The 14,843-nt window shown below is 44.3% G+C and overlaps 1 protein-coding gene across 5 annotated transcripts in view; it reads left to right on the top strand.

Annotated features, from left to right (window-relative positions):
- Window positions 1–14,843, top strand: part of MEIS1 (Meis homeobox 1) — a 198,184-nt gene that overhangs the window by 142,135 nt on the left and 41,206 nt on the right. For all 5 annotated transcript variants that reach the window (XM_080587075.1, XM_080587074.1, XM_080587077.1 and 2 more), the window contains one exon: window positions 5,658–5,803. In XM_080587075.1, coding sequence (XP_080443201.1) covers window positions 5,658–5,803 — 146 coding nt within the window. The remainder of the gene's footprint in view (window positions 1–5,657; window positions 5,804–14,843) is intronic.

The raw sequence follows: 14,843 nt of genomic DNA on the forward strand, positions 1-14,843 counted from the left end.
GAGCATTGAAGAAAGGTTATAGAAAGTCATTTTGCCACTTATATCTCTCTAGTACATTATGTTACTCAAAGTTATTAATGAATCTTCCTTTCCAGTAACTGGAAAGGTTACCTAACCATTTTGTGTTCTGGGAGGGGTTAAAAGAGAAAGGAACTAACAGAGCTGTGGCTCACCAGTGAACAGTTAAATATTTGGCTTAGACAATGTAGGATTTCTCCTCCTAACAAAAGCAGGAATTTGAGGAACTCATATCTAAATGCATTTTAAAGAAAATGTTAGTAGAATTAAAATAATAATCACACTACTGAAAAGCCCACCAACTTGGGGGCACCATATTGGGTGTTTCTGTTCATAACACCAAAAACATTGCAAGCCTAGCGCAGAAGACAATAGTTTTTGTCCAAAGTCAGTGGATATTTAAATTATATTAGCTTATTAAACACGGAAGTATGTGCAAACCTTAAAGTTCTTCCAAAAGCCTGAAGCTACTTTTAACAGGAGAGATTTGGAAGCATAAAACTAAGTTCAGCTTAGGGAGCTTGGAGCCTCTCAGAGAAAGCTGGTTCAGCCCTCTCTTAATGGAGCCACACAGTCCAGGGTGCACTTAAAAGTTGCTCTCGGTCTTTTGCAGGGCTTTGGGGGGCATTTCTGGCACATTCTCTCCTGTGAACTCCTCAAAGCGATGGATTTAGATGCTTATCTAGAAGTGGACTGTAACAGCTGTGAAGTGGGTCGGGGGGCCGTGCTGCTCTAGGCCCCGCTGTGAAACCGATGCCCTCCTCTCGGCCCGTCCCAGCAAACCGAGCCACTACCGTGGGCCAAACAGCTCCTCACTTTTAAAAAGCAGGCTTTTTAAGAGTCACATTTATGCACATTTATGATATAAAAGTATTTGTAGGGCATATACAGAGTTGGTCACGAGACGGGGCTACTTGTAGTGAGAAATAACTTGTTGCGTCCCTTTGGTGAAGATATTCGTTGTGGGACAGCAATAGTCGTCTCTTTGCTGCTCAGATTTGAAGGAAAGGTGTTGTTGATCTGAAGAGCCACATTAATTCTCAAGTCAGGAGTGTACTAGGATGTGTCACGGACAGGGAGCCAAATTCTTCTTGCCTTTGCTCACGAGTAGAGACCGTGGTAGGGCAGTTTGTGGGTAACGCTGTGTGTTGCATACACATACACACCATACCGCCTGTGCCACACAGCTGGTGGGTTTGGTCATTCGTTTCCGCTCCAGACAGATCCAAGCCCTCAAAAAGCCTCAGGAGCATTTTAAACTTGATGCAGGTGAGTAGTTTCCTTGAAATCAGAGAGACCACCCCTAGCGCATCACGTGTAAGCGTTTGAAAGGCCGGGGTTATGAGGACATCCGAATTTCCAACCTTCCCTGAGCTGGAATTGGGACCAAGCTATGCTATTCTCCCTGCCCTTCCAACACTGCAGGGCCTGAGGTTTAGCTTTGGTTCAGTGTGAAGCCCAGGGAGAAGTTTTCCAGTTGCCTCTTAATTTTTGCAACAGCGACCAGCAATAGACGTGAGCACATGCGCAATGTTGCTTTCCAGAAGTACCTATTTTGCCAACAAAGGTTTATGGCAGATCACCCGTGACAAAGAGAGCATTAACGGCTCGAGGAGCCGCTATAAACTCCGTTGCCCTTTGCTGCTTCTGCCTCCAGTTTTGGGGAGCGTGAGGGGAAGGGAAGTTGTAGGAGGCAACCGCGGAGAGGAGGGGGACGCGAGTGAGAGGAGCCCCTGCTGGCATGGCCTGCCTGACCCATTCAGTGGCCTGAATACGATAAATGCTGCTTTATCCCGTCTTGAAAGGAACAAGATAGCGCGGCCTAAATGCCTGGGTGTGCTTAAATAGGCAACTGTGGGACGTTTGAGTGGAGCGTGTTTGAAATCCGAGCTGCCTGGCAGCCCGGGAGCTGCCACAGGTCACCTGCCTCGCTCCATGGGGACGGGCCCAGGTCCCGCAAGAAATCGTCCATGGACGAATTGTAGTACAAATTCCTTTCTTTGTCGGTTGGCCTCTTTCACTAGACCATGGCCTATAAAATTTAGTAAAAACAATTCTTAAATATTATTTGAAAGGGCGAATGGCCACGCTGAAAGGTTTGACAGTTTGACATATAGCGCATGGTTTTGATAGCTCGGAAGGCAGAGCGTGGAGCCGAGGCTCTCCTCCTGCTTGTTACAGCCTCGGTGGTTTTTAAATATTGTCTAGTTGCTGTGCAGGGCGGCTGCGCTCCCAGCAGCCTGACAGGCAATGAGTCTGCTTCAGTGATCTTAAATCCTTTCAGACTAATTTGTGAGAGAGCAGAAAAACAGCTAGCACCTTTGGATTCAGCACTCGGAACCGGAGAATCAGGTATTGCCAATTAAAGCGCCATTTCCAGCGATCATATCAGGACAGATTACTTGCAGTTCCTCTGATAATGTCAGGCGGTGCCTAAAGAGAAGGCAACTGGGAGCTCCTCCACAGACAAAGGACCCGAGCGGACCAAACTCATCAGTGGCCTAGGCCAAGGCAGCGAGGACCAGATTGCCGCGTTAGGGCCGTGCATATGTGCAGCGCAAATGCAAGCAGCACGCCTGCTCTGCCCCCGAATAGCCACGGGCCATTTTTAAGAGCCTCTGGCCCCTCAGTCACTGGCCTACTAGTTAATTGCCACACGGACTTGGTGACACATGGGCAGATAATATGACATTTTCGGTTTCTGTCACTAGCAAACGCCACGGCGTTGCTTGCACTAGTTGCTAAGAAGCTGTCAGAAACCATTAGCAGCTGGCTAAAGCTGCCCTATGGCATTTCCTCATGGCATCAGCAAAACAAGCATAAATCACCCAGCGGAGCCTCCCGCTATACTAATGAGGCTGTAAGCTTGTTTATGGACTAGCATCATTTCTATGATTATTTCCACCTTTTCAGTTTGCCTTCATTTGGCGGCGGGAGAAGTCAACTTCAGGAACAAAGTCGCTGCTGACATTTTACAAATGCGGTTCGTAGCTGCTACCGTGTGGCTGGTCAGTGGTTCTTCAAGTTTGTTTAGTGATCTTTGAAAAGAGGGGGAAGAAAAGGGGAAGGGGGTGGATCTCTGGAGACCTCACAGAGGTGAGCATATCAAGTTGCAAAGTAGATGGAAATACTAAAATCCACAATTGACCATTTAGACTTCTCTCTGTGGTTTAGTCTTTACAGGATCAATTTTCAATTTAAAAAAGTGGAAGAGGTTAAACAATTTATAAAAGTCTACTGAAGAATTTGCTTTTAGGATAGCCGGGCGCTTTATTATCCACTCTCCCTTTCACTTTCTCTGACTTGGGTCGGACGGGGCCAGGGTTTATTGTTTTAGGCTTTTCTGAACATGCACCAGTATTTACACTGGATTGAAAGCATTTGCTTCCAATGAAAATCTTGTCTTAGATTACAACCCAGCAGTGTAATTTCCCTCCCAGATGGGAGTAAAGTAGCAGTATTTGCCTAAAAACAGTAGGAAGAACAAACTGTGCATTAAGCCAAGGCTGTTTTTGGCTTGAGCTAATGATGTAACAGAAACCTTTTATTTGGGATAGGTCACTGCCAGGGATTGAAGGAGGTGATCTGGCTCGCGCTTGAAAGGTTTCTCCATTGTATCTACATAAGTCTTCACTTAAAAAATCCTGTTCCTAATGCTTCTGCTTTCATACAGCAGAAATAAACAGGAAAGGTTCTGGGGAGTGTTATAGGTGGAATGCAGAAAGCTTTTCCTCCCCTAATGGAGGATATAATTCAGGTGCCCCGGAGGCATGCTTTCAGGAATTCTCTTGCCCGAGGTAATGGGAAGCTCAGGCTGCTTTAAGGCCTTGATTATCTATTGATGCACAAAGCTGGAAAAAAGTCATCTCCCTTGGATTATAGTAGATATTTCCATAAATTATCAATGAGTCCTCCTCCCGTCAGGCACGAGGCAATGCCTGCTAAATTAATCTGAAGGGGGTTTGAAATGAGGAGAGAGTGTATTTAAAAAAAAAAGGGGGGAGGACAATTGTAGGGAGGTGGTGAAAGGCAGTGTCATTAGGTTAGAAGCTTTTCATTTTTAATCAATGAATGCGTAATACTTTTCTTTTCCTTGTTTGCCTCTCTCAGACAGAAAGTGGATTAGCCCGTGGAATTTTAAATGCTGTTGAGTTGTTTCCTTTGCTCATGTTTCTTTTATGAATTATTATTTTATATGGTGAATTGCTTCTCTGTATAAAAGCCCTTTTTTTTACATACCGGGCTTTCAAAGAATTTATCGGATATCTGATTTCTTCATAAAAATCTTGTTTGTTTCTATAACTACTCAAGGTTACCATATCATTAAAGACACAGGCCAAGTCGTAAGGATAATTATAAATTTGCCACAGTCAGTACTGTACTAAAAATATAATGCTAATAATAACTTTTTTTGTGCTGAAAGCTGTTTAACAAATCATAATTTTAACAGTCTACGTACTTAATTTTTGGTGGTGGTGGGTTTTTTTTGATCGCTAACAGAGATAGTTTTGATTCAGCCTAATTCAGATGACTTTCTTGATCATCCTTGCCCAGGGGTGTAAAAAACACTTGCCTAATAACATCACAACTCCATGCTGCTACAAATGCAGTGTCTTTAGAAGCCAAGCTATATGGTTCAAACCACATGCAGGGAATGAAAAGACTGAATTTCTATGTGGACTTGTTTATAAACTGCTTTCAGGGTTTGAAACAAAAACTGCATGCAAACTGGCTGGGCACCGCAACTTTTTTCGCCTTACACTGCTAGCCCATCAGCCCAGACCAAAGTTGGCTGCTATGCAGTTACATGCTCCTGTAGACATGCTGCTAATGTGATGAGAAGTGTCCGAGACCTTCTCTGCATTAAGGAAATTCATTTTGGATCAGTTGTTTAACGGGATCAGACACCTTGCATGGATGTGGCCCGTCAGCACAAAGCCGGGTGATAATTCCTACAACGTGTGTCAAATTGTACCTACTTATCCCAGTATGAACTGCTTTAGGCTGGGGCTGGGCGGAGGGGAGGCCAGTTAGCTAACCACGTCCCGTCAAAAAGCCAGGGTACATTGAACGTCTAGAAAAGACTTAACTGGTGGACCAATCCCGTGGTTGTTACTGAATTTGGGAAGAGAATATGATGTTGCAAGAGAGCTGCATTCACACCCTTTTTCACATCCCAGAGGGGGACACGGCACCCAGCTTCGCACATGTCATGGGTATGGGACACCATTGATGCTTTTCTAATTGCCACCTCAGCCAAAATAGCTGATGGGGATTAATTTTGGGGAAGTGACCCAGTGTGAAGAAAAGCCATTTTTCCCATCTTTGCAAGCAGGATGCTTTGCACAAAAAAAATATATATTTTTTTTTAGCATTTTTTGGTTTTGGGTTACAGTGCTGAATCCAGTGGCAGGAATGGCTGCACTGTCTTTCAGGGTAATCCAGAACTGGGCGGACACAGTCCTGAGACCCTCCCTCTCCCCATGTCTCTTCCCCCCCATCCCCAAACCCCTGGTGAATTACGGTGTTAAAGAATTTATACCTCATTTAAATATTCATGCAGTTTATACCCAAAGCCAGGCTTCGGCTGAAGTATATAAAGGTAGCATAAGTCAAAATTTGATTCACTATATTTACAGGTGACGGCTTGGACAACAGTGTAGCTTCCCCCAGCACAGGTGATGATGATGATCCAGATAAGGACAAAAAGCGACATAAAAAGCGTGGCATCTTTCCCAAAGTAGCCACAAATATCATGAGGGCATGGCTGTTCCAGCATCTAACAGTAAGTGAACTCTAGATCACATATGCAAAATAAAACATGGAAAATGTCATAGTTGTAGTAGTCGTAGAAAGCAAAAATACATATTATGTTACTGACAGGCAGCTCAGGGAACTTTTCCGAGCAGAGTTGTTGCCTCTTTGCTAGATGCCAGGGGAAGAGCATGGAGCGTATGATGTTATGGTTTTGGGGTGGTTTTTTGTGTGTGTTGCTTTTAGATTTTTGGTTTGAGTCGCAGTTGTTAGCAGGACGTCACCACAAAGTGTGACTGAGCTTATACTAATAACCTTGGAGACCTGTCCTGCCCCGCTGCTCGCACAGCTGCAGCTCCCACTCGCTGACGTGGGAATCGCTGCTTCGGAGAAGAGAGCAGCCTTTGGGCCCTGGTTCTGTGCTCCAGAGAGCCACAGCAAATAATTGGGGAGCTTTAAAAACAAAGCACGAGAAAACAAAGACCTTATTCAGATGTTTGTCAGAGATAGTCAGAAGCTTCATGATGAAAGGTCTGAATGTATCTGGTTTAACAGAAAAGTATAATTTTTTTTTTGTGAGACGTTCTCATTCCCAGAGTGTAAGTTACCACTGTATTTAACATCATAAAGGGGTGGGGGGATGAGCAGCTATTTCTGTTGCCACAGCTACCTGTATTTATTTCTGGGATTAGAAATAAAAAGCTCTGGACAGGTGCGCAGGGTTAAGCTGAGTGCTGGAGCTTCTTTGAAGAGTTTATATTGTGTACCACACCTACTAATGTTAGCATTTAGAAAAGTGTTTCTAATGCCATTCTTCTTTTTCATCAAATTATGGTGATCTGATACTGTGTTTTCATCCACTATGGGGATTTAAGCCTTTGGCTGGAGATTTTCTGTCTGCCTATCTGTGCCAGCAGGATAAGGCCCAGGCAAGGGGTGCCTGCAGTCTGCAGGCAGTAGCGAAGAACAGCTCTGGCCTCTAATCTCAGCAGTTTGACTCTCCCCCCAGCCCGTAGGTAGGGTCAGGGCGAAGCCAGCAGCCAGCCAACTTGCCCAGCCCCGGTGGAGCCCAGCCAAGGGCACGCTCCTAACGCGGAGGAAGCGCTCACGCAGCTCACCCCTCTGTCCCCCCCCTGTGCCAAGAAACCAGATATCTGCCGTGACTCTTGTCAGCACGGGGATCAGGCAAGGAAATCCTGCCCCGCGCGGGCCCGGTTTGCTATGAATGAACCTTCGTGCCTGAGCACTCCTCCTCTGAGGCTGGAGAGGGCCTTGGATGTCTCCAGGTTAATCTCAGGCTCTACATTAGCTGTGCCTCAACTTTGCCAGCTCCTTAGCCCTGTCCCTGCTGTGTTCAGTGTAAGGCTCCCAGAGGCCCAGGTCCCCTGTGGTTTGGCGCAGACATGGTGGCTCCTCAATCCTAGGTCTTCTCCCAGTTTGGGCTGACAGCCCGGTGTCTCTCTGCAGGTAGATGTGAGGTTAGGGGCGTCTCCCTCCAAAACATTCCATCCCAAAAGAGATGCCACGCCAGCAGCGATGCTCACGCCAGCGTGATGCAGCTAGTTCAGGTTCTGGTGTGAGGAGGTGCCCTGCAAGCTCTGCAGTCAGGACAGTGATGACAAGGCATGCCAGGGGACACTGAGCAACAGCACATCAGTCCCTGCATTGCCCAACTGAGGAAAGGTGAATTAAGTAGGATATGTTACTATTGTTAATACTCATAGTAATTTTTCCTGGAAGCGGCCTGTTGCTGTGTTTCTGCTAGTAAATTAAACATCGCCCAGGCCAGGAATGTTACTGTCTGTAACACTAAACTGCTTAAGCAGTCTCTGGCATGCTCTTAGCCTGGGCCAGCTACCACCCTCAAAACCTACTCCTGGGAGCAGGGCAGAAGGTAGCAGGTGTGATTCCTGAAAGCCCATGAGGAAGGAGCCCAGCCTTCACCTGACCCTGTGGCTGGCTTCCTGAACAGTGTGAGGACCAGAGAACAGACCTTGTTTCATCTGGATTAAGTGTAGGATGCAAATGGCTCTTCCCTCTTTTGCTGTGCAGTAATGGTATGCAAAAGAGAAATGAGAGTGCCAGCGGAGCTCGCTGCGGTGGTGGTAGGTGTCCCTTGGAGTCATGATTTGGGACCACCTTCTGCTTGTAAGGTGGTCCCTTCTCCTGGAAAGCTCAAGCACAGAACCCCCAGGACCTGTGCAGTGAAGGCATTGCATTTTCTACCTTACAGCCCTGAGCTAAAGCTTGCTTTTCGAAATCCGCCATCCCCTGTGCAGACTAAGTGCAGCCAGGTGAAGCACACAGCTTTACTGCAGGGCAGCTTCTTGTGGCAGCAACAGGGTCACTCCAGGCTTGTCCCATCCATCCAGTAAAGCAGAATTGGTTCCCACCCCCCAAGCCCAACCTTCTGCTAGGACCCTGGGACAAGCCTTTCAAAATGACTCTTGGTGGGGCCAGGGACAGTTAAAATGGAAGCAGGGCTGGACAACCTTGTAGGCTGCGAGGCCACCAGAGAACTTGTGCCCGCAGAAGAGCAGTGGGGCTTGTGCGTGGAGGAAGGTGTCCTCCAGCAGGCATGTTGATAACATGGGAAGAGCCAGCACCATAGTCAGCGCTAGAGCAACGTAGAGTGTTGAACAAGTGAGCTGCTTGGGGTGCTGTCCTTTCTGCAACCAAAAACCCAGCGTGCGAAGGTCTAGCGGGTAGTGGGGGTGCTCCCACAGGCCCACACGAGGGCCCAAACTCTGCAGCAGCAGCATGAGGGCTTCCTGGGATGGAGGCAGGCTGATCTTCGGTACTCACCTGGCTGTAAATGTCTCTGCTGGCAGCCTGGGACAGATGTGTTGGCAACCACTGTCCCAGGATGTTGCTGTCAGTGGCTTTAAAAGGTGCAGGAATTGCTGCTTGGGTACGTAGAAAGAAACCCGATGACTGCTGCACACCCAGGCCCAAGTTATGGCTGCAATAAGGTCAGAGGAGCAGGGGCTGAGAGGCTGAGGAAATTAAGACTGCAGTTCATTTTTGGTTTTGGTCCTTGTGACTGCTCTTACATCCCTGAAAACTGGGGTGATGGTGTCCCCAGCTGGGCTTCACTGCAGGAGGGAGGTCATCCCGAGGAATGGGCAGCTGAGGAAACCGGAGATCCCCCGTCACTTATTTATTGATTGATAATTAGTGAGATCGATTGTTAGTCTTCCCTAGGTTGGACACAAGGTCCCCCTGAAGTGGGAGGGGAGGAGAGATGGGAGGTGGTTCTGTACAGGCGAGGGATGTGCCATGGCAGGTGATCTCTCCCTTTTACCCCCAGTGCTTAACCTGCCTTCACTTTCCCATCTGTGAAATGGCAGGGAAGCAACAAGCAGTGGTTAAAGGCAAAATGTGGCATCCCCTTGACCACTGGTAATTCCTAATCATGCTGTTATTTGGGAGCCCCCCTTTTCAGAGGCAAAAGATTTTTCTCACAATTATAATATTAATACACATCAGTGGCATGGAATTAAACAAAATAGACAGTAATTGCTGTGTCTGTCATATTAATGATTAAAGGTTGGAAAGATTTAAAATAAATGTAGGTCTAATACAATCTTTTAAAAGTGTATAGGCTGGTTTAATTCCTCCTATGCAGTTATTTCATCCCAAAGACTATTAAGCCTTCCTCTGTGTACTGACTTCATTTCCTAAGGTTTGTCACTTAGTTCTCATTTTCCACTTAGGAGGAAATTCTTTTTTCTTTATTGAAGAAAAAATCAAATGCAAGGCCGTAGCCTCTCCGGTTGTTGAACTGTTTGGGCAATAGCTCCGGCTCAGTGTCATGCTGCAGCCCCCCATTATTTTGACTGATGTGCAGAGCTGAGTTGACGTATGCCCAAAGGGTAGGCAAGCGCTGTCCTCTGTGGACGCAGGCAGTATGCTCTGAAACACTTCAGGGGATAAATTCATCCAAATTGCCTTCCTTTTCTTCCCCCTGAGAATAGCAACAACAAAAATAAGCTAAAACAATACGAGAAGTGGTAGCCAGACTTACACTTAAGACTTTGCAGTTTTTATTTTTTAACCATTGCTATTCTGACTAAAGTTTTATTCATATCCGCGTCAGAATAGCTGCCTCGGTTGGCCATTAGTTAGGCAAAACATAGCTGTTGTTGAAATTTATGGTGGTAGATTATTACACCAGCCTGTAAATTTTGATGTTTGTGAAATTTGTTTTTAGGGAAATGCCGTAAATTTGAAGTGAGAGGCACAGTGTTTTACTATTAAAAAAAAAAAAAAAGGCTACTAATAGTTTGTTGAAGAGGTGAGGATGTCCACAATCTGTGGAAGCTGAGCTCAAAATTAGGTGGGATTTTTGGGGACGCATCAGGTGAACACTGAATGCCATCAGAGGGGCTGGGGCAAAGTGTTCCTGTGCTGGAGCTGGGCTCCACAAGGTTGCCCTGAGGGTAATTCCAGGGCGTGCTGCAGCATGGCAAAATTTTGCAGGCCCTCTTTTTTTTTTTTTTTTTTTATTATTTCTTGGATCACTTTACATTCAGGGATCACATCTCACCACCATTTTTCAAGCAGATCTCCTCGCTGTAATGTATAGCCCTCAGCAGGGGTTGCAAAATAAGGGAAAAGCTTGGAGGAAGGGAAGGAAAAAAAATATTGCATACAACGAGATCTGTGTAAATTTACTTGTAGCAACAGGATTAGTTTCTGCTTCAACCCATAGTATGATTTTGTCCCGGCAATTGTACCTTTCTGTTTAAAACTGTTTAGGAGCAGGGAGTTTAGGGGGGTGTGTTTTGAAGTATTTTGTCCACTCATTGTGAATTCTGTGCACACTTTAAATCCAGGTTAATTTAAAATGTTGGGATTCAAACCTCATTTTGGGGATTATGCAATGTAATTAGTTTGTTACATGATGAGTGTTTGATGATCTTCACGTTCATCATCTAATCAGGCAAAAAAAAAAGGCAACAGAAAATTATAATCCCAAAAGATGTTTAATAACAATTTAAACTATTGAAGGCTTTATTTAAGTACATTAGGGGATTATAAGCTACTTTTTTTTAATGGTGCCAAGAGGTAGATTCAAGGACTTCAAACACCTTTTAAAAAACAAATTACCATGATTTAAAAAATGAATGGGCCTAGGATTTCTTTCATGTAAATCCCATAATTTAATCATTATTTTTAACTGCTTTTAAACCCATTTCCTTAAGAGGTTAAACCTTACTGAAATGGGAGACCAAGGAGAAACTAAAAGACATTGCTGAAATACGTTGACTTTACAGTAAAAATGAGTGTTGGTTTTTTTTTTTTTTTCTTTTTAACGGTTATGTATCTGGATTTTGAACCTTTATTGATTGCCTGATACCATTTTAATAAGCAAGATAACTTTTAATAGACAATATGCAATCTATCTAGCAAAGCTGTTATTTGTGTAAAAGAATTTATTGGAGACAGATATTTGAAGGAGATGCTTTTTACTTATCTAGATTCTCTTATAAGAGGCTGCATCTCTTCACAAGATGCCGTTCTGGTAGAAGAATACTGCCACACTGCTTATTTCAACATTTTTCATTTATATATGATTATTTTACAGGCTAACAACTTTTTAAGATAAGGTGGATTGCAAGTTGTCTCTTAATATCCCTCCAGGGTTATGAGGTCCTGCCTTGGGAGGAGCAGGGGCTTAATTTGGCTCCCATCCCCTCTCCGTGTTTGGAAAGGAGAATAGCGAGAGGGCAAAGGGGTACAAAACTAGGCTGCTGGAAACATAAAAAGAGGAAATGATTGGCCAAAACCAGAAAGGGTTTTCTTTGTTCTCCTCACTGGAAGGTTTGGAAATGTTAAAACAAACGAAGCCCCCCAAAAGCTTTCCCCATCGTACTACTTACAAGGACCCTTCATCTCTGTAACAGGGATCATATTCCAATATATTGGACTCCGAACGGGTTGGGTTTTTTTTTTTTTATTTCCCCCTTTATCCCAAATACACAAGTCTCCTCTTTCACTTGATTTTATTGTGGGCAAAGCTGTAAAAATCTTTCTTCCACATCTGCAAGACTTCTTAGTGCCAGCTGTCCCGAATTCCTGGGAAAGCCAGGCAGTTTTGCTCTGGTCATCCGTGCACCTCTGTCCCCAGGAGCAGTGAATAAAAACAACATGCAGGTTGGTGCACAAGTCATGGTGAAGGGGTGTTCAGACAGTCCCTTCTGGTGGCAGAGGTGCGGTGGCAGTCGTCTTTAACGGGAGAAAAGAGGAAATTTTATTACGGGAGAAGATAATTATTCCGAGGCTCAGTCACAATTGAATTGAGAGCTCCAGAAAGGAGGACAAACAGGATTTAGGTAACTCGGTTTGAATTAACTTCTTAACCCTTGGGTTTGATGGAGCTCATGTACTGTCAAAACCTTAAGCATTTTTTTTAATCTTCGCTGAATTTGTTGCTTTGACCTGCTGTCCAGCCCCCATGGACTGTCCCATTTTCTAATGTGGGTGACTTTTGCTGTTTTTAAAGAAAACTGTTGTTTTCTTTGGCAGGAGGGGGAAAAAAGGTGATGGTGGCTACCCGTGGCAATGCTTCTGTTGCTCCACTTGTGTGAATTTCTAGAGTATTAAATAGTCAGCTCGGAGCTGTGCTACAAACCTTTGGTTTTAGACCAGAAAAGAAAAACACAGGGTCCTTTAGTCAGTTTGTTCAAGGAAACAGGATTCCTCGCTTAGGCTGTTCTCATGTACAGAAGTTTGATGTGTTCATAACATCTGCTTTCTCAGATCTAATTCAGTCTCATTTCTGATGAAGACAGTCACTGTGTGGTTTCAAACTGCAGGGTAGGAAGCATCTCATCCTGAGCTTCTCGCCGATCTCAGGAAGAGCAGTGATCCAGGGAAGTGTTTTGGTTGAAATCAGAAGTAGCCAGCAGCCTGGGCTAGATTTTAGAGAGAGAGAGAGTGTTCCCAAAGGGCTGTCTTATCTTTTTCCCAGTCTCTACCTTGGAGGCACTGTTGTACTGATGTGGAAGCCACTAGCACATTAAAGAATTTGAATTATTCGGAAACTGCTGAAACACATTAGTATTTACACACCAGAAGAATTTCACATCCGACTAGAAGCAAGGGAATACTGAAAAGTTGAAACATGATAAACATTAATTCAGATGTCAAATTACACTTGCTCTGGTTGTACTAGAACTCCTTTTGTTTGCATAAATGCTCTCATAAATGAGTTTACCAGCAAGAATGTTTGCAGTAATAAGGATTTTTAAGTCAACACTAGATGCTTTGCTTTCTTCTCCATCTTCTCTTCTCTTTTCAAATTTGCAGCTGTGATATTTTGCATGTGTTACTTCATTTTTGAAACGAGCCTCTTCCAGTCAGTGAACAGAAACGTGTTATGTGACTTACTGTCTTTCTGCAGTCAGAGCGGCTGTATAAAATTCATGTATCGCATTTTGAAGGCGAGGGGGTGGGGGGTGGAATCTGACCACCAATTTGTAAATCTGGAAGTATCCACGGAAATATTTTGGCAAATAATTTGCAGTACTAAGTACACCAAAGGAAACAACAGTATCTTGGCAGGCAGTTTGTGAGCAGGAAATGAGGATAAATTCATGGGCTCGGTTGTTCATTATTAGCTGTTTGTTTAGCTTGTTCTCTAACACAGTTGCTACAAAAGAGTCGATGTTGATTATCAGATATGCTTATGTATATAAGTGCCAGTGTTAATTTTTTATTGGCAATCTCCTAACTCTTTAAGGAGTTTCACAGAGCAGCAGCGTAAGCTAGTGAGTGACTTAATCAGATCAGGTGAAGTGCCAAAATATGAGGCACCGAACCAGTTGGGCACATATCTGATGGGATGTGTTAATCTGCAGTGTAAGATAAGCTGCCTTTCAGATGGGGTCAGGTTTGGAAGGGGTACATAAAGTTGTGTAAGATGCATTCCCTTGCTCTGGCATAGAATATCCTACGTCTGTTTGCGTGAACTTAACCCACGTCTGAATGAACCACAGTGCTGATATTGCAGGGAATAGGGTAGTGGGGAAATTGTTTGCCTGTTGTTCTCGGGACAGTCATGAGAAGTGAGTTGTTTTCTACCCGTTTTAAAAAACTTGCTTCTTCTTTCCTGCATTTACCTCCAGCTACACAGAATCTGTACTGTTACAGCTTACATGTTTTTCTCATTGCATACATCCTAGAAGCCCTAATTCCCAATATTAACCAGTTATGGTTACTGTATGCCCATCAAAATCTCCTGCAGAAAACTTTTTTTGTGGAAGGATTTTTTTTGTGATGGCATGCTAAATTTTTCCATGAACAGTGCTTTCCTTTCCCCCAAAATGCTCAGCTGAAATTCCATTATTCAATATATGAACAAATGTGTTGATCAGACTCACATTTGCACTTCTAGCTCCTCACCCTGTAACCTACAGCGATGCTAAATATATGTGTAGAGAGAAGGTAAGTAGGCAGAAAAGAGTTTAAGTTAATATGTAGTTATCTAATTTACCTCGTCTTTTGCATCATTTCCTGATTTAGACCCATAACACTTTGCAGAGTGCTCGTTTCACTTCAGTGGTGGGCCATCATTTTAATAAGGCAAGGTCTAGGAGACTTACCAACGGGTCTTCTGTTTTATGAACCAGAAACTTCTGCCCAGAAAGTGCTTCTCAGATGCTAGGTATAGCAGGAATATTCCTTTCCTGACTACTTGAGCCTTTCTAATCCATCCTGTACAGCACAAGACATTACAGAATTAGGAAAAAAAATCAAAATAATAATAAAAAAAAAAAACACTGTGATGGTCTTCATCAAGGAATTTCTTTTAACTCAGAGGGGAGATGGGGGCACTCTGCCTTAGGTGCCTTGCAAACTCCGTTCTCTAAAGGTAACTTGGAAGTGAAGCTCCTCTTTGTAGACCCACCTTTATTCAAATCAACCGGAGCTTTCAAGGTCCCTAGGTGATATTTTTGGGAAGGTGGATTCAATGTTTGTCTCACGGAAAGGCAGAAAGCTTACTGCATGGTCTCAGCGCCCCCCGAGCTGTGGTCCGCGCGCAGGTCCGTGGGTGAAGCAGGTTG

The sequence above is a fragment of the Anser brachyrhynchus genome, assembly GCF_964034855.1.
Source record: "Anser brachyrhynchus genome assembly, chromosome: 3".
NCBI classification, from domain to species: domain Eukaryota; kingdom Metazoa; phylum Chordata; class Aves; order Anseriformes; family Anatidae; genus Anser; species Anser brachyrhynchus.